This window comes from Chrysemys picta, chromosome 4, assembly GCF_011386835.1.
Source record: "Chrysemys picta bellii isolate R12L10 chromosome 4, ASM1138683v2, whole genome shotgun sequence".
Lineage (NCBI taxonomy): Eukaryota > Metazoa > Chordata > Testudines > Emydidae > Chrysemys > Chrysemys picta.
This window is the reverse complement of record NC_088794.1, coordinates 8,725,625-8,748,604: the sequence shown is the minus strand read 5'-3', so window position 1 is coordinate 8,748,604 and position 22,980 is coordinate 8,725,625. Positions and strand designations below refer to the sequence as shown.

The following is a 22,980-nucleotide window of genomic DNA, read 5'->3' as shown; positions in this document are numbered from 1 at the left end:
GAAATTTCCATTACGTGCATCCGACGAAGTGGGCATTCACCCACGAAAGCTTACGCTCCAATACATCTGTTAGTCTTAAAGGTGCCACAGGACTCTCTGTTGCTCATTAACCTTTGTGAGCTTGTACACACTCTGCAGTTAGTACCAAATGCATTGTTATGAACAAGAACAAGAGTTGACTCTCCTATATACTGCGTCACTTCAGAGAAGAATCAACTTTTCCTCTCCTTGGCTGTAAGTCCAGCTCCACTCTTGCTGTCCTGTTCTTTCCTTCTCTTCAGCCTGAAGTGCTCCATAGAGTCGATGTTCCTGTGGCCGTACCTCTTTGCACTGAGTTTATCCACAAGCGGGGTTTCTTCACTTAGTGGGCTGCACTTCTCCATTAGGCACCTTTGAACTGTATTCCATCAACAGACATTCACACCGCCATTCTCTCTGCTCGTGTAATTTAAGTCCTTTGTGGGTGGGCTTCTTGTTTACCCTTTTCAGGATCTCTTTGCATCCAACCCAGATCAATCCCCCTTTCCCTCAGTGGCAGCTCCTTCCAGTTTTTCCCTTGATCCTCTCTTTCTGAATAAGTCTGTAGATTTTCTTTCCCTTCACTTCCCTTCTCTCATAGTGCCAGCTCATGTACCCAGGTCTATTTTTTTTCTGCTTCTCATGGCCTGACACCTTTTCTATTTTCCTTCTTCTCACTTCCCAGTCCCCCACTTTTATTCTCTTGTTCTTGTTTTAAAAAATCACCTTCCCTTCCACCCAAGCTCCAGTTCATCCACTAGCTCCGCATCTCGATTCTTCTCCTTCTGTAACAGCTTTTCCCAACTGCCCCTTTGAGTGGATTCCCAGCCCCCTCCCCAGCTCGAGCTGCCCCCTCACTGGCCGGCTCTCTCCCCAGGACAGCATTCTGTGCTGCTGCGTCACCTGGATGGTAGCAGCAAATTCCATCCTCTGTTCTAGTTTTCTATACATAGGTAAAGCTCATTCCACAGACAAAATAGTTCCCTTATTTTGTATTTCTTGAAATGACAACCTAATCTGAGCTGAATCATGGCAGGATAGTTCAGATTATTCCTAAAGTGTCCCCCATGGTCCATTGTACAGTGTAGCCTTGTATAATGGGCTTAGTCGTGTTGTCACATGGAACAGTAATAATCACAGAACAAACACTTTTTAAAAAAGGACTGAAGAAAAAAAAAAGTACTTTTACATGCCTAATTTAACCAATTTTTTTATTTTAATTTTTCTTCCCAAGTAGAATTTTTTCTCATGATAGAACCATATTGTTTGGCTCATTATATTTCCATTATGTTAAAAAAAATCCACCACCACCACCACCTTGAGAACAGTACAGATGTAACCACTCAATGGGAAAGGGGGAGGGGGGAGAGCAGTGAGTGACAGGGGGAGAGGGGATGAGGAGTAAATGCACAGTGGGGCTTTGGGGGAAGAGGCAGAGCAGAGGGTAGGGGGCGGTACCAGCGCTCCTGCTGTACTGTCCAGTTTTGGGACATTGGAAAGTTGGCAACCCTAGGCCACCACTCCGTCAACGTATACAGTTTTTTTTTGGTGGGGGCAACACCCCCTCATTTGCCCCCAAACTCCACCTATGGTAGACCACGTGGGACTAGAGTGACCAGATGTCCCGATTTTATAGGGACAGTCCCAATATTTGGGGCTTTTTCTTATATAGGCACCTATTAGCCCCCACCCCCACCCCAATTTTTCACACTTGCTATCTGGTCACCCTAGGGACCAGATAGCACCCTGGGACTGTGTTGTGGCTCACCTTTGGGCCACAGCACACAGTCTGGGAACCCCTGCTCCAGGACACCAGTGGAGAAAAGACTCCAGCATGGTAGGGGAGACTCGTGGCAGGACTGGGAGTGGCTGGATGAAGAGTCGGGAAGGATGGATATATAAACCTTAAAATATATCAGCTTCAGACTTGGACTTCGATGGCATTATTTTGTAGCCGTTTATGATAACAAGCCAGCCCAATATGGGAGTTACTGGTTATGAGAAAGCCTTTGAGAAATTACTGAGGAAAGAGAAACTGTGGCTTCTGGGCCGTGTCATGCCTCAAGGGGGTGCTGTGGAGGCCATTACACAACCATACAATGCAGCCTGTAATTTGCGTTATAGTTGCACACAGCCCCTGCCTGGAAGAGCTTATACTCAAAACAGACAAAGGGAGGACAAGAAACTAGGCACAGAGCGGGGAAGTGACTTGCCTAAGGTCACCCAGCAAGCCAGTTTTAGAGCTGGGAATGAACCCGGGTGTCCTGTGTCCCAGTCCAGCATGCGAGTCATTAGACCCCATTGACTCTCAGTGCTGCATGTGGATCAATATAGATGGATGTTCTTCCCTGTGCTTGGCCCTAGTCATTCCAAAGCATCAACTCCAAACAGGTATAAGAATCAGATCACGTGATCAGGGCCCACACATGTAGATTAGAGCCCTTCCTCTGTGACTCAGGCTTTAGCGATATTGGGGATTAAGCCCCAATTCCAGCCCTGGTGCAAATCTCCCATGTAAACCGGGGAACAAGTTGTTTCCATAAACCACCAAGATTTGCACCAATTTAACTCTGCTTCTAAGTAGACTCCATCAGTGCAAATAGAAGGCGTCTGTCTAGCCGGGATGGAAGGCAGGGGGTAGATTGTCCCACAGAGCACTTAACAGCAAGTGCCTTATGATGAGCATTGATCCCTGAGCTGGGAGGCTGCTTTGGCCTGGCCCTGAATTCCAAGATGACTGAAGAGATTCTGCTCTTCAACTCCGTGCCTTGGACAAGGTGGCGCTAACCAACCCCTTTGCACTAACCTCACAGGGTGGGGTTCCCGCACGGCCTGCGGCGCTGGAACAACAAGGAACAAATTCCAGAGATTGGGACAGAGAATAACGGGGAGGAACAAATTGATGACTGCAAATAAATTGGCCTATAATTTTGCCATCCCAAAAAGTTAACAAATGATGAATATCAGAGCAGCTTAAAAATGAGATTATTTTAAATACATTTTTTAAATTCTGTTGTTTTAATCTTTAGCACTTACCTTTTTCCCCCCTAACCTCTAGGGCTGGAAACATACTATTCTTTCCCCCAAACATAAAAGCTGAGATTCTCCCATAAATACATGGCCCCAAGTGCTGGGGCTTTAAGGGAAAAAATAGTTAAGTATCACAAAGCTCGTAGTAAAAATCACCAGAGCTGGCAACACTGGGGGTGAATGAGTTGTTTGATGCAAATAAATTAGCCCATTGGGATTACTGGACTGGCTCAGCACCGTGGTCCGTCTAGCCCAGTCTCTTCTCGCTGACAATGCCCAGCACTTGATACTGCAGAAGAAGGTGCAAGAAAACCCCACACTTCACAGATTTGTGAATTTTAAGGCCAGCAGGGCTCGTTGTGCCCATCCAGTCCAGCCTCCTGCCTAATCCAGGCCAGAGAATCTCCCCCAGTGATTCCTGCCTCTGACCCAGAGCTGGAGCGGAGCTTTGAGAGAGATGCCCCCATCTCCACTGACAGACTCTCAGGGATGTTTAGGTTTTCAAAAAAGTGTGACTTCCCCCCCTTGAAGCCTGCTCAGTGCAGCACACTGGCCCCCTCTAGTGGTAACTGGCCCATACAGCGGCTGATGAACCGGCTACAGACTTGGTTAACAGGGAGGCCTTTTAGCTCAGGTTGGAGAGGCTTGTGCTTTAAGATGCAGTGGTTACATGCAAACAGCAAAACTGGTAATTTAGAAAAAAAAATGTAATGAGGAAAGTTTTATGCTGTATCCAAACCCAACAGCCTCCTGAATAACGGATCAGGCAGGGGTGATGAGAACTTGTACGGCCCCAGGGTTCCTACGCCCCAGGCTTGGGCAGCTGCTGCCAACTCTGAGTTTTGCATTTGTAAATTTTACCTCAGATCACCCCTCACTCAGCTCCCCTATTCTGAGGGCCCTGTCCCAATGAGCAGGGGGCTCGCTGATATATATAGTAGGTGCTTTCTGGAGGCCACTGCCAGTCACCATAACTCCCCTCTGGACAAACTCTTACGTACCAGTAAACCGGTGAATGAACTCAGTTACTATTCAACTAGAGGTGGCCCCTTTACCCTCCCAAGCACAGGAAAGTCTTACTACCAATCCCAGCCCAACTTCCTTCTCAGAAGCTGCTGAGTCCTGTATGTTCCTGTTGGTGTCACTAGGCATAGCTATCAGGTAACTCGGGAGAGTGGAAGGCCAAAAGAGCCGATGAAACTCCTTTGCTCTGGGCCTACCTGAACCACAAAACTCCATCTTGTGAACTCTCACCTACTTCTATGCTAACTGCTTACATGCTGAAGTAGAAATGTAAGGGTCAGCTTTTCTCTAGCATACAGCTGCTGTTTTATTCAGACTGCTGTGAACAGGCCTTGCAAGGCCAAAAGATAAGCAGACGAATGGGAATTTTTCTAATTGTAACTGCTCGAGAAGGGAAGGGTGGGAGGGGTAAGAAGGAGTAACAGAACAAAGGCTTACACAGAAACAGCTTGGAATATAAAATGGAAAATTTTATTTGTATTTGTTGCACTGGATTTGAGACATACTGGTCTCCTAGTGCCATTTCAGAGCTCTGAAATAAACTTGGCTTGCTTTCTCCCCTCGATGTCTTTATTGGTGCCAAGCACATCGGGCAACGAACCCTGTTTGCCATCTCGAGGCCCGTCTGGGCAGGCAACACTCCGAACTGGTAAAGAGACAGTGAGACAAAGTAGCTGGAACCATACAGTCCCTGATGGACAACTCTTGAAAGTCCATTCCTGGCACCTTCATTGAGACCCCAGAACAACCCCATAGGGCCAGAGCGCCTCAACTCTCTCTTCTGCCAGTCCTTGTCCCATGGTGGCTTCTAGCAACCCCATGGGCCTTCAGAGTCCTCAGATGTGACATCACTGTCTCATCCACCCACAGGTTTTACTTCCCACAACTCTAAACACACAACAACTAATTCAGCAGTTTACTTTCACAAGGACAAAGGTGATGTATGTAGCCCCCTTGCTTCCTATATGCAGCTAGCGCCTGTGTGAATGAAGTGTTTCCAATCCCATGCTCCTGTTGCCTAGAGTGAATGTCTGGGGCTCTGGCAGCATGCTCTGAGTGTGGCATCTCTTGGCTTCCCCATGGAGCGCCCAGCTACCTCCCTGCCTCTGTTCAGGGGCTGCCGAAACCCTTCTCTCTGGCTGGCAGATACCCAGGATTGAGTTCATAGCTAGGGCCATATGAAAATAAAAAAAAATTAATGGAGATATCCCATCTCCTAGAACTGGAAGGGACCTTGAAAGGTCATCAAGTCCAGCCCCCTGCCTTCACTAGCAGGACTAAGTACTGATTTTGCCCCAGATCCCTAAGTGGCCCCCTCAAGGATTGAACTCACAATGCTGGGTTTAGCAGGCCAATGCTCAATGCTCACTGAGCTATCCCTCCCCCCATAGAAGTAGAGCAAGAGCCCCTGCCCCCCCAGCCCTGAGCAACACAGTGGCACTGCTCTCATCCATGTGGGTGGGATTGTCCAAAGTTCTGAAGGCTTTGTCTACACTCAAGAAAATTAATTAATCAAAATTAACTAGAGATTAATTTAAACTGGATTATCTGAATTGGACTAAACTCCTGTGTGAATTAAGATCAATCTAATTAAGGCCACAGTTAGGGCTAGTCTACACTAGGGTGGGGGATCGATCTAAGATACGCAACTTCAGCTACGTGAATAACGTAGCTGAAGTTGAAGTATCTTAGATCGATTTACCTGGGGTCCATACGGCGTGGGATTGACGGTCGCGGCTCCCCCGTTGACTCCGCTACTGCCGCTCACTCCGGTGGAGTTCCGGAGTTGACGGAGAGCGCATTCGGGGATCGATATATCGTGTCTTAACGAGACGCGATATATCGATCCCCGATAAATCGATCGCTACCTGTCGATACGTACCCTTATTCTGAATGAGGTTCATCCACACAAGGGTTTAATCTGGTTTAACTATTCCAGTATAATTAGACTGGATTAATAATGCCTTTAAATGTACCTGCATAGACAAGCCTTTGGCTACGTCCTCACTACGGGGGGGGAGGGGTTGATTTAAGATACGCAAATTCAGCTACATGAATAGCTCTGATTATGAGTTCCATGCTGTTGCTATGACTAAAAGTTGTTTTGCTGATAAATAAAATGATGAGTTGTTTTTGCTAATGCTAGGAGAATAGTTAGCCCACTTGGGGTAACTAGAAGTTATGTGCTTTGTTTGAATAATCTATAAAAAGATAAGTAAGAGCATGTAATGTAGATGAGTTCAGAGATGTTTTTCTACAAGCAAGGAGCTAACATCTTACTCCCCAGCAGCTAGGAGGAAGGCTGATCACCTGAAATATTCTATTGCCACTCGAAACCATCTCAGACTTTGGGTAACTATATCTGGGGTGCTCTAGACTATTGCTATTGCAATAAAACCCAATAAAGAAGGAGCTTTGGTTGAAAGCACTCTTTTTTGTACCACTGTGACGGGGTCTGCTTACCCTGCACTAGCTCAGACAGGGTTAAGCCCATATTATTGACAGCAGAAGTTCCACCTCCCAGGTGGGATTGGGCATGCTCCAAATGCTCTAGCAGTATAAAGGGAGGAAGCCCAGCTCGTTCTGGGCTTGCAGCCGCAGGGGAAGGACCGGTCTTGGAAGCTACTGGGGAGGACCAGCCACAGACCCTGTATGTGTTGGGGACCAGAGCCTCCCGAGACCTGCTTGAACCCCTGTGATCGGAGGAGCCTCTGGAGGCGACCAGCACAGTGGACCATGGAGGAGCCAAAGCCTCATGGGGGACCTCCACGCAGATACTGCTAGGAAGTGACCGAGGGAGGGTGAAGGAGTGGTACTTCCCACTCGAGAATGCTCAGCTGAGCCAGTGGCAAATTGCTTGGCCACTGTTAGGGCCCCAGGTTGGGGCCTGGTGGAGTTGGGTGGGCCTGGGCCCCCCTACTGGGGCCACCACATTCCTGTGTGAGTGAACCCCACCTATGGGATTCTGGCCTCTAGGCCATGCTGCCCTGACCCCAAGGGCTATTCCATTGGACTCTGGCCGATAGGCCACGCTGCCCTGCAGGGCCGGCTTTAGCAAGTGCGGGGCCCGATTCCTGGGGCGGCACTTCCGATTGCCGGCCGGGGTCGTGGGGGCCGCGGGGCTTGCTGCGCTCCGGCCGGGGTCACAGGGCCACAGGGCTTACCATGCCCCGGCCGGCACTCTGGCCAGGGGAGCGCGGGCCCCGAAGACGACCGCCACCGGGGTGAGTGCACGGGGCCCAATTCCTGAGAATCAGGCAAATCGGCCTAAAGCCAGCCCTGCTGCCCTGACCCCAGGGGACATCGCTTGTGTTTCAGGCCTCAGACCCCGACCCAGTTGTCTGAGAAGTCGGGGAGTGGACTTGTAGGTGGTGCCCCTCCACCCTTAAACCCTGCACGCACCGCAACAAACACTCATTTATCAACCAGTGGCACTGTGACACCCTTCCCTGCTTGATTGAAATTGCCTTGAGAGAAAATTGTAAATTACTACAGATTCAGGTTCAGATAATCCCAGGTAACAGATTTGGTGAGATAGTTTGGTGAGATAGTTTGTTGCAATAGGGACTAGAAGATGGAGCCCTGTCTGGGATGATTTAGTTGGGAATTGGTCCTGCTTTGAGCAGGGGCTTGGACTAGATGACCTCCTGAGGTCTCTTCCAACCCTAATCTTCTATGATTCTATGACATTTTGTGTTCCTCATGGTGGCATGGGGTTTGGTTAGTGACCCAAATTTAGGGCCATTTGAACAAGCGGCTCACAAGATACTGGCCCTCCACACACACACAAAACAGACTAAAGTTGACATGTTTTGGCAATGATTTTTTGCACAGGGATAGAGATCAAAACATTGCTGAAGTCATCGCACCAGGCCCTCAGTCATTTGAAAGTTACCCCAATGCATGTTACACACCAGCCCTCTGGGGGAAATCAAATTACAGTCTTATCAGCCAAAGAGTTGGTTCTTCTATTAGGTTGTGTCACCATGCCTTGGCTCACATGCCAAATAGAGTACACTGAGCATGCACAGACAGTGATTATAGAATATAGATTTAATTGCAGCAGGATAGCACAAGGCTACTTGTAGGTAAGCCTTTAAACAAGACCCACCCCTCCCTGTCCATTTAAGTCCCACACTTGGCAGAAATCTAGAAAAATGTTGGAGAAAAAAATCTGTCGCTGTCTAGGATTTTTATTATTTTATTTGGAGGCAAAGTAATCAACGTATTTTTGTAAAAAAATTGATGTGCATTGGGTGGAGGAGTAGGGGGAGAGTTTTGGGGTTGCACTGAGGGGACTGGGTATTGTGGGAAGGGGGATAAATGGGGATGGGGTGGTGAGAAGGTTGGGGGACTCAGGTGAGGAGGAAGGACACAGGGAAGAGGGAATATGGGGTGAGTGGCAGGAGGGCTGGAGGAGAATAGCAGCCGGAGTGCCTATCAAGTCAGCCCCATATTCCCCCCCTTCTGTGTGTATGCTAAGACCTAGCGGGGGGCTAGCCCCTCTTCCTACCTTTGTGAGGTATCTGGGAGGATATGGCAGGATCTGCCAGGATCTGGGAGCCCTCTGCCCCAGCAACGGAGTCTAAGCCCCTTTCCTGCCCCAACATGTGAGTTGGGATATAGGGGGCCTGGCCTCTCTGGGGGTACCTGAGTCCTGCTCCCTCCCCCTGTGTATGTGTGCCAGGATCTGGGGCCCCTTGCCCATTTATGAGAGCCTGACCCTCCGTGTTCACTCCCCCCACATAGCCGGTTCTGGAAGGGCCTGAACCCCTCTTACTAACCCTTTATGTGAGTTGGAATCAGGAGGTCCCTGCTGACCCCGATACACCCCCCCCCCCCAACTCTCCAACACCAACTCCCAAAACATCAAAGCATTGACAGGCCAGAGAGCACATCTAGCGGGAGGAGACAGCTAACCCCAGTGGGATCACACACAGGCCCCAGGACTGTAGCCACTGGACTGCGTGTGCTTCTAACATCCCTGTGGGACAGGGGACGTTGCTCGAGGAACCGAGAGTGGTAAGGATGACAAAGGAAAATCCCTTCCTGCTCCTATTTATCTCCTTGCCCAGACCCCAGTCACTCCTTCCGCAGTTAATAATAACCGCCACAATCTCCTGATGCAGTTAACCCATGCCATGCTGAGAAGCTGTAGAGCTGAGATCCCTCACGCAGCGGTGAGAAAGAGCTGCTTCTCCAGTGGGTGGGGGGGGCTGTTTATACTGGGATCACTGTCTGCCACTGACACGGACCTGGAAGCTGGATCTGGTGTGCGGAATGAGGGCTATTTTATAAGGGAATCCGTCCCCCACCACTGAGATGCAGCTTCCTCTGGTGTGGGTGGCCGGGGCTATTTACATAGGGTCCCTCACCTCACACCAAGAGACAAAGAGACGGTTAAGGGGTCACTTGGTTACCTCTATATGTATCTGTATGGGCAACAAATCTTTGATCATGTGTTCTTCAAACTAGCAGAGAAAGGTAGAACAAGATCCAATGGCTAAAAGTGGAAGCTAGACAAATTCAGACTGGAAATAAGGCCTCAATTTTGCATGGGGAGAGTAATTAACCACTGGAACCATTTACCAAAGGTAGTGGTGGATTCTCCATCACTGACAATTTATAAATCAAGATTGGATGTTTTTCTACAAGCTCTGCTCTAGGGATTATTTGGGAGGAGGTGTCTGGCCTGTGTTAGCCAGGAGGTCAGACTAAATGATCACAGTGGTCCCTTCTGGCCTTGGAATTTATTAATCTAGATGCAACCGCCTCTGGGGAAGGGCACAAAGGCTGTTTATAAAAGGAGCTCTTGCCCAGTGCTGTAATGCAGATGCCTCTGGGGTGGGACAGCTGGTTGTACAACCATCATTTGCCTGGCACTAAGATGCGTCCCCTTCCGGAGTATACCTGCTATTTGTATGGGGATCCCTTGCCCGGTTCTGTGATACAGTTTCTGGAGTGGGGCAATAGTTTCTGGAGTGGATCAGAAAGCAGTCCCCACCTGTAATCTGGCTGGACTCTCATGTGACCTCTATGGGGGCTTTTAATGCCTTGAGGGTAGCAATGGGGAAGGCGGGATCAGTGTCTCTGTTTGATGTCACAGGAAACCACATACCCACCCCCCAGCAGCTGCAGAGGCTGATATGAGGTTGGGCTCAGGATGCCTGATGCAGTCAGTCAGCCCAGTGGGAAAAGCTACCCCAAGAGCAACCTCTCAATCCACAGCTGGGAGTGAGGGCGACACAGGTGGGAGAGCAACCCCAGCAGAGACCCCAGGTGAGTCCATAGGGACGGGTAAGCATCAGTGAGATGCAGCCACCTCTGGGGTGGGGCAGCTGTTTGTACAGGGAACTCCGGGTGGGGAGAAGCGATTTAATCCAGGGATGTACCACCTCTGGATTGGGGTGCAGGGGCTGTTTACACAGTGATCATTCACCCGGTGCTGAAGGCACTAAATGCCAGATGCTTTAATCGTGCTCCCCTCACGCAGATGCCACTGGGGGAAGTGGTTGAAGCAAAGGCAGGTGATAGAGGGAGGTGGGGACTGGATGTGGTAATTACCTGGCGGGGGGGGAGGGGCGTCTCCTGGCTGGACCAGCTGCCGTGGCTATAAGGGGAGCAGAAGATACGGGATTAGGTGAAAAGGAAACTACAGGGATAGATTCAAACCTTTTGAGTTTAGTCCAGCCTGGAGCTGTGGGGGAGTCAACTCCTTGTAAGTGGTGCTAATGGCAGCTCCCTGACACTGTTACAGCACCAGCAGGGTTAGTGTAGCTGGTCCCCAGTGTGGTCAGGGTGCAGATGCCTGATGGGACAGAGGGCATTGGGGAGCTAGGGAGCCCTTGTTATTAGAGCTAGTATCTGCTCAGGGGACCCAACTCTGTTGCAGCACCAGCTGGGTTGGTGTAGATGGGACCATTGTGGGATATCCCACCGGGAGTTGTCCCCAGCACTCCAGACTGGGGAGTCACAAGTCTCAGTTGCAGTCTGAGCTGGTTAGTGTAGACATGCCCTGTGATGTCTGTGTCCTGAGCATGCTCTTGTCTCCCCTGCAGACCATGCTGTGCCCCACCTCACCTCACCTAGCCCTCCTGGCCCTGCTCTCTGTGGCTGGCGCTGTGGGTCCAGGGGAGCCATGCCCGTCCGAGATGAACCTGATCAAGGACCGACTGCAGGTGAACTGCTCCGGACAGGGGCTCAGCGTGGTGCCACTTGCCCTGCCCAGGAACACCAGCATCCTGCTGCTCAGCTCCAACCGCCTGGCGTCCGTCTCTACTGCCACCTTCCAGCACCTCCCGGAGCTGGCTGAGCTGGACCTGTCCCACAATGCCCTGGGGGTGCTGCACACTGGGCCCCCCCTGCCCTTGCTGCAGGAGCTGGTCCTGTCCCACAATGCCCTGGGGGTGCTGCCCACACTGCAGGGCCTGCCTGCCCTCACCCGCCTGGCCCTGGCTCACAACAACATTTCAGGGCTGCTGCCAGGGGCCTTCCGGGATGTGGGGAACCTGATGGATCTGAATCTACGGGGGAACCAGCTGCGGACGCTGCCAGAAGAGGCCTTTGAGGGCCTGGCCATGTTGAAGGACCTGGACCTGTCTGATAACGCCCTGGAGGAGCTGCCGCTGGGGCTGTTGGTTGGGCTGGAGCTGGAGACACTGAGGCTGTCAGGGAACCAGCTCCGCACTCTGCCCGGCGGCTTCTTCCCCGAGGGCCACATGTTTGCCTTCGTCTTCCTGGCAGGGAACCCCTGGCGCTGTGACTGTGGCCTGGCCTATTTGCGAGGCTGGATCAAGGACAACGACTTCAGCATCTACATCCAGGAGCAGAGCCCAGACGGGCTGCTGACTGAGAATGATCCCCAGAGCCCCGTGTGCGATGAGCCCCTCAGACATCACGGGAGCCCTGTCCTCGAGTTCAAGCAGGCCTGTGGCAAAGCAGGGGACACAGACAATGATGAAGATTTGGATATCGATGGGACAATGACAGAGGAGGGAACCCCTGTGCCCTCCACTACTGTCCCCTCCACCACTCTGCCCCCAACCACCCCTGGGCCCCCCACTACTGCCCCCTCCACCACCCTGCCCCCAACCACCCCTGTGCCCCCAACTACTGCCCCCTGCACCACCCTGCCCCCAACCAGCCCCAAACTCCCCACCACTGCCCCTTCCACCACCCTGCCCCCAACCACCCCTGTGCCCCCCACCACCCTGCCCCCAACTACTCCCGTGCCCCCCACTACTGTCCCTGCCACCACCCTGCCCCCCACTACTGCTCCAGAACCTGCATCCCCAGCACCCGCACGGCTCCCCAGCACCCCCATGACTCCCACCACCTCCCTTATCCCCTCGCCTCCCTTCCATACCAGCCCTCTCCACATCACCCCCTGCCACCAGCCACCCCCTCCGATGGGGGCTCCCCGCCTCTGCACATGCCCCACCCCACCCCCAGCGATGCCCGTGGCTGGGCGTCAGCAGGGCAGGGCGGGCTCACAGTGGGGCCACTGGGTGCTAGCCCATTGCTGCCTGCTGCACCTGGCGCTTTACCTGGCCTCCTTGCTGCTGCTGCTGCTGCCCATGCTGGCTCTCCTGGGTTGGATGGGCTGGGTATATCTGGGCTGGTATCGCCCAGCTCTGAGGAGTCCCCCGGGGGCACGGCTGGTGCGGTACCAGCTGCTGAGAAAGGGGGAGGGGGCAGCACCCCCCATGATGCATCTTAGCAGCTTCAGGAGCCCCATAGAGCCCCCAACCTTCCGCACCACCAAGGAGCTGCGGATCCACCGCGACCCCCCTGTGCCCTCCTTCCGACGTGTTACCAGGAGGCTGCTGAGTGTGGGGGGGCTGGGCCCCTGGCGGGCTCCCTCCGCCTACAGCCTAGACAGGGGGGAAGCAGCTATCGGGGCGGTCAGGGTGAAATATGCAACCACCACCCTCTAGGGGGGCAGGACACCTGGGTTCTATTGCTGGGGCTGGGGAGCAGGGTCCTGGGGGCTAAGGCAGGGGGTGCTGCTCGCCAGGACGCCTGGGTTCTAGTTCCAGTTCTGTTGCTGTGATCTCACCCACTGTGCACCGGGGACAAGATTCCTCCCACTGCTGCAGTAGCTGGGAGGCTCCCTTAATATATGTACAACCCATATATTCTGGCCCCCAGATGCCCCTCCTGCCTCAGACCAATGGGCTCTTCTAACCCTGTAGAGCTCCCCCATGCACACCCCTGCTGCAGAGGCCAGATCTGGAATAACTGTCCAGAGGGGCAGTTTCCCCTTAAAACCAGGCAGTTCAGGGCTGGCTTGTGCCCTGGCAGAGCCTTGTCGATATTTCCTCCTCTCTGTATCAGGTCTCTGGCTGTTCTTATAATCCACAGAAATGTTGATCCTACTTTGAATCCTGTGGCAGGTAGTTCCATTGGCTAATCACAGAATAAAGACCTTCCCTGGATGCAACTAGGTCACAGTTCAAAAACACTAGGCTGCTTGTGGTCTTTGCTGGAGGTGAATAATGATGCTCAGTTTTGCATGCTCCCCCAGATGGGAAAGCCCCATATCCTATTCCCTGACCTGTCTGGGCCAGCCAGTTCCCCTGCCTTGTAGGTGGCTCAGAGACAGCATGCTCTAGAGCAGGGGTCTCGAACACGTGGCCTGCAGGGTGATTTTCTGTAGCCCGTGAGCCCCCCAGTGTTTACCAGAGCGGCTCCGGCCGGACATGCACCGGGGGCAGGGCATGCTCCCTGCCTGCCTGCCTGCCCTGCCCGGCGCAGCTCCAGGAAAAGGCTGGAACGTGGGGAAGGGGGGCGGAGCGGCTGTGTGTGGCTGTTGCTTCAGGCAGTGCCCCCAGCAGCTCCAATTGGCCGGGAACGGGTAACTGCGGCCAATGAGAGCTGCTGGAGGCGGTGCCTCAAGCAACAGAAACACACAGCCCCTCCGCCCCCCCTTCCCCACGTTCCAGCCTCTTCCCGGAGCAGCGCGGGGGCAGGGAAGGCAGGCAGGGACCCTGCCCTGCCCCCGGTACGCGCTGGGCCAGATCCTGCCCCCCGAACCCCTCCTGCAGCCGAACCCCTGCCCTGAGCCCCCTGCCACACCATGCACCCCTCCTGCATCCCAACCCACTGCCCTGAGCCCCATGCCGCACCCTGCACCCTGACCCCCTGCCATACACTGCACCCCGACCCCCTGCCTCACCCCACACCCTTCCTGCATCCCAACCCACTGCCCTGATCCCCCTGCCGCACACTGACCCCTTGCTGTACTGCTCACCCCTCCTGCACCCCACACCCCAACTCCCTGCCCTGAGCCCCCACCACACCCCTCCTGGACCCCCTGGGGGCAGGGAGGGGGCAGAGTGGGGTGGGGATTTGGGGGAAGGGGTTGGAATGGGGGCAGGGAAGGGGTGGGAAGAGGCAGGGCAGGGGCGGGGCCTCATGGAAGGGGTGGAGTGGGGGCGGGGCTGAGGGTGGCGGGGGGGAGGTGTCAGTAATGCGGCCCTTGGGCCAATGTACTAGTCCTCATGTGGCCCTCATGGTCATTTGAGTTTGAGACCCCTGCTCTAGAGCGAAAACACCCCATATCCCAATCCCTACCACTCTGGGATGGCTAGATCCCCTCCCCTGGGGTTACATAAGCCAGTGCCCTCTAGAGGGGAAATGCCTAATCTCCTACCGCCCTTAGCCAGCCAATTTCCCACTCTGGGGCTGGACTGGAGCTGGCGCCTCCTAGAAAGGAAAGGCCCTATGTCCTGCTCCCCACTCCCCTCAGCCTGCCAATCCCCTGCCCTGAGGCTAGATCGAAGCTGGCACCCACTAGAAAAGAGAGGCTGCATGTCCCACTCCCCGCTGCCCTGAGCCAGCAAGTCTCCTGCCCTGGGGCCAGATGGGAGCCAAGGTCAGTGCTCTCTAGAGGGGAAATGCCCCATCTCCCAGTCCCCAGCACGCTAAGATGGCCAGTTCCCCCACCTTGCAGCTGATTTGCAGCAGCATCTGATAGGAAAGAGAAGAGTGGATAGTTGTATGATTGTTTAATGGCTTCGAGTTCTGCTTCCATTTCCTATATAAGTGTCTGATTTCCCACTTCATTCATTAAACTGCGGCTAGAGCACTTTCTAATTTCTACTTCCTCTGTAACTAACATACACACAAAGAGATGGTTAAGGGGTGACTTGGTTACCTCTATAAGTATCTATATGGGCAACAAATCTTTGATCATGTGTTCTTCAAACTAGCAGAGAAAGGTAGAACAGGATCCAATGGCTAGAAGTGGAAGCTAGATAAATTCAGACTGGAAATAAGGCCTCAATTTTGCATGGGGAGAGTAATTAACCACTGGAACCAATTACCAAAGGTGGATTCTCCATCACTGACAATTTATAAATCAAGATTGGATGTTTTTCTACAAGCTCTGCTCTAGGGATTATTTGGGAGGAGGTGTCTGGCCTGTGTTAGCCAGGAGGTCAGACTAAATGATCACAGTGGTCCCTTCTGGCCTTGGAATTTATTAATCTAGATGCAACCGCCTCTGGGGAAAGGCACAAAGGCTGTTTATAATTGGAGCTCTTGCCCAGTGCTGTAATGCGGATGCCTCTGGGGTGGGACAGCTGGTTGTACAACCATCATTTGCCTCGCACTAAGATGTGTCCTCTTCCGGAGTATACCTGCTATTTGTATGGGGATCCCTTGCCCGGTTCTGTGGTACAGTTTCTGGAGTGGGGCAATAGTTTATGGAGTGGATCAGAAAGCAGTCCCCACCTGTAATCTGGCTGGACTCTGATGTGACTTCTATGGGGGCTTTTAATGCCTTGAGGGTAGGAATGGGGAAGGCGGGATCAGTGTCTGTTTGATATCACAGAAAACCACATACCCACCCCCCAGCAGCTGCAGAGGCTGATATGAGGTTGGGCTCAGGATGCCTGATGCAGTCAGTCAGCACAGTGGGAAAATCTACCCCCAGAGCAACCTCTCAATCCACAGCTGGGAGTGAGGGCGACACAGGTGGGAGAGCAACCCCTGCAGAGACCCCAGGTGAGTCCATAGGGACGGGTAAGCATCAGTGAGATGCAGCCACCTCTGGGGTGGGGCAGCTGTTTGTACAGGAAACTCCGGGTGCGGGGAAGCTGTTTAATCCAGGGATGTACCCCCTCTGGAGTGGGGCACAGAGGCTGTTTACACAGTGATCCCTCACCTGGTGCTGAAGGCACTAAATGCCAGATGCTTTAATCGTGCTCCCCTCACGCAGATGCCACTGGGGGAAGTGGTTGAAGCAAAGGCAGGTGATAGAGGCAGGTGGGGACTGGATGTGGTAATTACCTGGCGGCGGGGGGGCGTCTCCTGGCTGGACCAGCTGCCGTGGCTATAAGGGGAGCAGAAGATACGGGATTAGGTGAAAAGGAAACTACAGGGATAGATTCAAACCTTTTGAGTTTAGTCCAACCTGGAGGTGTGGGGGAGTCAACTCCTTGTCCATGGTGCTAATGGCAGCTCCCTGACACTGTTACAGCACCAGCAGGGTTAGTGTAGCTGGTCCCCAGTGTGGTCAGGGTGCAGGTGCCTGATGGGACAGAGGGCACTGGGGGGTTAGGGAGCCCTTGTTATTAGAGCTAGTATCTGCTCAGGGGACCCAACTCTGTTGCAGCACCAGCTGGGTTGGTCTAGATGGGACCATTGTGGGATATCCCACCGGGAGTTGTCCCCAGCACTCCAGACTGGGGAGTCACAAGTCTCAGTTGCAGTCTGAGCTGGTTAGTGTAGACATGCCCTGTGATGTCTGTGTCCTGAGCATCCTCTTGTCTCCCGTGCAGACCATGCTGTGCCCCATCTCACCTCACCTAGCCCTCCTGGCCCTGCTCTCTGTGGCTGGCGCTGTGGGTCCAGGGGAGCCATGCCCGTCCGAGATGAACCTGATCAAGGACCGACTGCAGGTGAACTGCTCCGGAAAGGGGCTCAGCGTGGTGCCACTTGCCCTGCCCAGGAACACCAGCATCCTGCTGCTCAGCTCCAACCGCCTGGCGTCCGTCTCCACTGCCGCCTTCCAGCACCTCCCGGAGCTGGCTGAGCTGGACCTGTCAGGCAATGCACTGGGTGCGCTGCACACTGGGCCCCCCCTGCCCTTGCTGCAGGAGCTGGTCCTGTCCCACAATGCCCTGGGGGTGCTGCCCACACTGCAGGGCCTGCCTGCCCTCACCCGCCTGGTCCTGGCTCACAACAACATTTCAGGGCTGCTGCCAGGGGCCTTCCGGGATGTGGGGAACCTGACGGAGCTGAATCTACGGGGGAACCAGCTGCGGACGCTGCCAGAAGAGGCCTTTGAGGGCGTGGCCATGTTGAAGGACCTGGACCTGTCTGATAACGCCCTGGAGGAGCTGCCGCGGGGGCTGTTGGCTGGGCTGAAGCTGGAGACACTGAGGCTGTCAGGGAACCAGCTCCGCACTCTGCCCAGCGGCTTCTTCCCCGAGGGGCACACATTAGACTATGTCTACCTAGCAGGGAACCCCTGGCGCTGTGACTGTGGCCTGGCCTATCTGCGGGGCTGGATTGAGGAGAATGAGTTCAGCATCTACATCCAGGAGCAGAGGTCAGACGAGCTGCTGACTGAGAATGATCCCCAGAGCCCCGTGTGCGATGAGCCCCTCAGACACCACGGGAGCCCTGTCCTCGAGTTCCAGCAGGCCTGCAGCAAAGCAGGGGACACATACTTGGATATCAATGGGACAATGACAGAGGAGGGAACCCCAGTGCCTTCTGCTACTGTCCCCTCCACCACCTTGCCCCCAACTAACCCTGTACCCCCCACTATTGCCTTCTCCACCACCCTGCCCGCAACCACTCCTGTGCCCCCCACTATTGCCCCCTCCACCACCCAGCCCCCAACCACTCCTGTGACCCCCACTATTGCCCCCTCCACCAACCAGCCCCCAACCACTCCTGTGCCTCCCACTACTGCCCCCTCCACCACTCTACACCCAACCACCCCTGTGCCTCCCACTACTTCTCCCTCCACCACCTTGCCCCCAACCACCACCATGCCTCCCACTACTGCCCCAGAACTTGCACCCCCATGGCTCCCCAGCACCCCCATGACTCCCACCACCTCCCTTATCCCCTCGCCTCCCTTCCATACCAGCCCTCTCCACATCACCCCCTGCCACCAGCCACCCCCTCCGATGGGGGCTCCCCGCCTCTGCACATGCCCCACCCCACCCCCAGCGATGCCCATTGGTCATCAGCAGGGCAGGGCGGGCCCACAGTGGGGCCACTGGGTGCTAGCCCATTGCTGCCTGCTGCACCTGGCGCTTTACCTGGCCTCCTTGCTGCTGCTGCTGCTGCCCATGCTGGCTCTCCTGGGCTGGATGGGCTGGGTATATCTGGGCTGGTATCGCCCAGCTCTGAGGAGTCCCCCGGGGGCACGGCTGGTGCGGTACCAGCTGCTGAGAAAGGGGGAGGGGGCAGCACCCCCCATGATGCATCTTAGCAGCTTCAGGAGCCCCATAGAGCCCCCAACCTTCCGCACCACCAAGGAGCTGCGGATCCACCGCGACCCCCCTGTGCCCTCCTTCCGACGTGTTACCAGGAGGCTGCTGAGTGTGGGGGGGCTGGGCCCCTGGCGGGCTCCCTCCGCCTACAGCCTAGACAGGGGGGAAGCAGCTATCAGGGCTGTCAGGGTGAAATATGCAACCACCACCCTCTAAGGGGGGCAGGACACCTGGGTTCTATTGTTGGGGCTGGGGAGCAGGGTCCTGGGGGCTAAGGCAGGGGGTACTGCTCGCCAGGACGCCTGGGTTCTAATTCCAGTTCTGTTGCTGTGATCTCACCCACTGTGCACCGGGGACAAGATTCCTCCCACTGCTGCAGTAGCTGGGAGGGTCCCTTAATATATGTAGAACCCATATATTCTGGCTCCCAGATGCCCCTCCTGCCTCAGACCAATGGGCTCTTCTAACCCTGTAGAGCTCCCCCATGCACACCCCTGCTGCAGAGGCCAGATCTGGAATAACTGTCCAGAGGGGCAGTTTCCCCTTAAAACCAGGCAGTTCAGGGCTGGCTTGTGCCCTGGCAGAGCCTTGTCGATATTTCCTCCTCTCTGTATCAGGTCTCTGGCTGTTCTTATAATCCACAGAAATGTTGATCCTACTTTGAATCCTGTGGCAGGTAGTTCCATTGGCTAATCACAGAATAAAGACCTTCCCTGGATGCAGCTAGGTCACAGTTCAAAAACACCAGGCTGCTTGTGGTCTTTGCTGGAGGTGAATAATGATGCTCAGTTTTGCATGCTCCCCCAGATGGGAAAGGCCCCATATCCTATTCCCTGACCTGTCTGGGCCAGCCAGTTCCCCTGCCTTGTAGGTGGCTCAGAGACAGCATGCTCTAGAGCAGGGGTCTCGAACACGTGGCCCGCAGGGTGATTTTCTGCGGCCCGCGAGCCCCCCGCCCTCCCCCAGTATTTACCAGAGCGGCTCCGGCCGGACATGCACCAGGGGCAGGGCATGCTCCCTGCCTGCCCTGCCCTGCCCTCCGCAGCTCCGGGAAAAGGCTGGAACGTGGGGAAGGGGGGGCGGAGCGGCTGTGTGTGGCTGTTGCTTCAGGCAGCGCCCCCAGCAGCTCCAATTGGCCGCGGCCAATGGGAGCTGCTGGAGGCGGTGCCTCAAGCAACAGAAACATACAGCCCCTCCGCCCCCCTTCCCCACGTTCCAGCCTCTTGCGGGGGCAGGGCAGGTAGGCAGCAGGCAGGGACCTTGCCCTGCCCCCAGTACGCGCTGGGCCAGATCCTGCTCCCCGAACCCCTCCTGCATCCCAACCCACTGACCTGAGCCCCATGCTGCACCCTGCACCCTGACCCCTTGCCATACCCTGCACCCCTCCTGCACCCCGACCCCCTGCCTCACCCCGCACCCTTCCTGCATCCCAACCCACTGCCCTGAGCCCCATGCCGCACCCTGCACCCTGACCCCCTGCCATACCCTGCACCCCTCCTGCACCCCGACCCCCTGCCTCATCCCAACCCACTGCCTTGAGCCCCATGCCGCAGCCCACACTCCTCTTGCACCCCAACCCACTGCCCTGATCCCCCTGCCGCACCCTGACCCGCCCCCCCTTCCCCACGTTCCAGCCTCTTGCGGGGGCAGGGCAGGTAGGCAGCAGGCAGGGACCCTGCTCTGCCCCCAGTACGCGCTGGGCCAGATCCTGCTCCCCGAACCCCTCCTGCAGCCGAACCCCCTGCCCTGAGCCCCCTGCCACACCCTGCACCCCTCCTGCATCCCAACCCACTGCCCTGAGCCCCATGCCGCACCCTGCACCCTGACCCCCTGCCGTAACCTGCACCCCGACCCCCTGCCTCACCCCGCACCCTTCCTGCATCCCAACCCACTGCCCTGAGCCCCATGCCGCACCCCGCAGTCCTCTTGCACCCCAACCCACTGCCCTGATCCCCTTGCCGCACCCTGCACCCTGAGCCCTTGTTGTACCCCTCACCCCTCCTGCACCCCACACCCCAACTCCCTGCCCTGAGCTCCCACCACACCCCTCCTGCACCCCCTGGGGGCAGGGAGGGGACAGAGTTGGGGTGGGGATTTGGGGGAAGGGGTTGGAATGGGGGCAGGGAAGGGGTGGGAAGAGGCGGGGCAGGGGCAGGGCCTCATGGAAGGGGTGGAGTGGGGGCGGGGCCGAGGGAGGCATGCGGGGAGGTGTCAGTAATGCGGCCCTCTGGCCAATGTACTAGTCCTCATGTGGCCCTCATGGTCATTTGAGTTTGAGACCCCTGCTCTAGAGCGAAAACACCCCATATCCCAATCCCCACCACTCTGGGCTGGCTAGATCCCCTCCCCTGGGGCTACATAAGCCAGTGCCCTCTAGAGGGGAAATGCCTAATCTCCTACCGCCCTTAGCCAGCCAATTTCCCACTCTGGGGCTGGACTGGAGCTGGCGCCTCCTAGAAAGGAAAGGCCCTATGTCCTGCTCCCCACTCCCCTCAGCCTGCCAATCCCCTACCCTGAGGCTAGATCAAAGCTGCACCCACTAGAAAAGAGAGGCTGCATGTCCCACTCCCCGCTGCCCTGAGCCAGCAAGTCTCCTGCCCTGGGGCCAGATGGGAGCCAAGGTCAGTGCCCCTTAGAGGGGAAATGCCCCATCTCCCAGTCCCCAGCACGCTAAGATGGCCAGTTCCCCCACCTTGCAGCTGATTTGCAGCAGCATCTGATAGGAAAGAGAAGAGTGGATAGTTGTATGATTGTTTAATGGCTTCAAGTTCTGGTTCCATTTCCTATATAAGTGTCTGATTTCCCACTTCATTCATTAAACTGCGGCTAGAGCACTTTCTAATTTCTACTTCCTCTGTAACTAACACACACACAATATATAATCCAAACCCCCATTTCATATGGGAGAGCTCCTTGAGAGTCTTAAAGAGAAATCACAGATGGTTTTGTGGAGATGTGAGGAGTCTACAGTTTTTGTTTGTTTTTCCTGTCTTTCAGTTTCAGAGCTAGAGCAAATGACAGTCCAGGTTTTTAAGGGGCATTGCTATAGTGTAGGGTCACATGCCAAATCTGTCCCAATGACACAAGAAGGGATCCGGTTAGTTTAGCAGCCAGTCCCAGTAACCACACAACTCCTTTGAAGGAAAAAAGAGCTTGTAATATGAGAAGGGGAGATCAAATCAAAGAATTGGCAACAAAAGTTTATCTGGAATGAAATAAAAATGGAGACCTGGGAAGTATATTGTATAATCTGATTTCATTCAAATTTTAGAACATAGTTTTCTCCAATTCTATGGGAGAATGAGACTTGATTATTTTATATACCACAAGGGACATAAACCCACAGGTGGTTTCTCTAATGTAGTGATTAACATCTTGGACTGACATCTGACAGGTCCCCGGTTTGAAACAAAGCAGAGATGATACATTTTCCTTATTTTTTTCAATTGCTCTTGTTTTAAATGTAGTCTAGTATTTAATGTTTCCCAGCTCATTGAGGTCAAAAATCATATTCACATAAGGGAAATGTCACGACTCTCCTAAATGGATGGACAATACATTAGTCCATCTTGCTCAGTTTACGCTATTATAGTGGTTGGTAGCAAGCTGAGTGATCCTGATGGATGACTGTAGATAATATTTCCCGGTCTTGTTCCCACAGTGACATTCTCGGATGACCAACATCCCCCATCTTTCAAAGGAATAAACTGCTAACATTTGGACCTGAACTTGGAAACCTGGCCTTAAATAACAGGAAGCTCAAGTTTGGAATACATTTTTACAATTGGTATAAGATTCACAATGTCACAATAACTGAAATTGCTTTGTTCTTATCGTTTGCCTAGTATAGAATTAAATGTCTTTAAATGTAAAGGAGTCAAGTTAAATCACTTTGCAGAGTCAACAGTTATTTATTTATTTAGCATTTGTGTGTTCTCCAAACCAAGCAATAACATTTTCAGTGGCCAAGTGGAGCTCTCGGAGCTCACTGCTGAATTTGATAAGTGGGCATTCCTCAACAACGTGTATCATTATTTGATCTGCGCCACAGCTGCAGCTTGGGTTGTCTCGAAGACCCCAACAGTGCTGGTTGGCTGCACATAAGCCTTGCCCAGCCCGGAATTGGTTAAGAAGGACCCAATGATGACGTGGCAAGTCAAAGCCAGGCAGGCGAGCAGTAGGGTCTGTGATGAGGAACTGATTGGTGATTCGTGTTAAGCACTACTCTTCCCCCCACAAGGACTCCACTGTCACATCCCGGCATGGCAGTAGAGTTGCCAATATTGGTTGGACATATTTCTGGAGTTTTTAGCACATGATATAATCTTTAATTAAAGATTGATCTTTAATTCCTGGAGACTCTAGGGCAATTCTGGCAGGTTGGCAACCCTACATGGCAGCCTTGACCACAGTGGGTGTTGTGATGAAAGACATGTGGCTGGTGAGCCAAAAA

The 22,980-nt window shown here is 54.1% G+C and overlaps 2 protein-coding genes across 5 annotated transcripts; both read left to right on the top strand.

Annotated features, from left to right (window-relative positions):
* Positions 1 to 10,159: 10,159 nt before the first annotated feature.
* On the top strand, positions 10,160 to 13,823 carry LOC101947654 (platelet glycoprotein Ib alpha chain-like). Of its 2 annotated transcripts, none has more exons than XM_065594322.1 (2): positions 10,160 to 10,350; positions 11,130 to 13,823. In XM_065594322.1, exon 2 carries the CDS (start codon positions 11,133 to 11,135, stop codon positions 13,005 to 13,007), a length of 1,875 nt encoding a protein of 624 aa, XP_065450394.1. In that variant the 5' UTR covers positions 10,160 to 10,350; positions 11,130 to 11,132; the 3' UTR covers positions 13,008 to 13,823. The 2 variants fall into 2 exon arrangements, with proteins under 2 accessions (XP_065450394.1, XP_065450395.1); XM_065594323.1 differs by having other exon boundaries at positions 10,160 to 10,789.
* A 151-nt stretch (positions 13,824 to 13,974) lies between these two features.
* LOC101947376 (platelet glycoprotein Ib alpha chain-like) lies at positions 13,975 to 22,400 on the top strand. 3 transcript variants are annotated; one of them, XM_065594321.1, is made up of 3 exons: positions 13,982 to 16,080; positions 16,857 to 17,629; positions 22,189 to 22,400. In XM_065594321.1, exons 2-3 carry the CDS (start codon positions 16,860 to 16,862, stop codon positions 22,202 to 22,204), a joined length of 786 nt encoding a protein of 261 aa, XP_065450393.1. In that variant the 5' UTR covers positions 13,982 to 16,080; positions 16,857 to 16,859; the 3' UTR covers positions 22,205 to 22,400. The 3 variants fall into 3 exon arrangements, with proteins under 3 accessions (XP_065450391.1, XP_065450393.1, XP_065450392.1); XM_065594319.1 differs by having other exon boundaries at positions 13,975 to 16,080; positions 16,857 to 22,400; XM_065594320.1 differs by lacking the exon at positions 13,982 to 16,080 and adding an exon at positions 16,092 to 16,565 and having other exon boundaries at positions 16,857 to 22,400.
* The last annotated feature ends 580 nt before the right edge of the window (positions 22,401 to 22,980 follow it).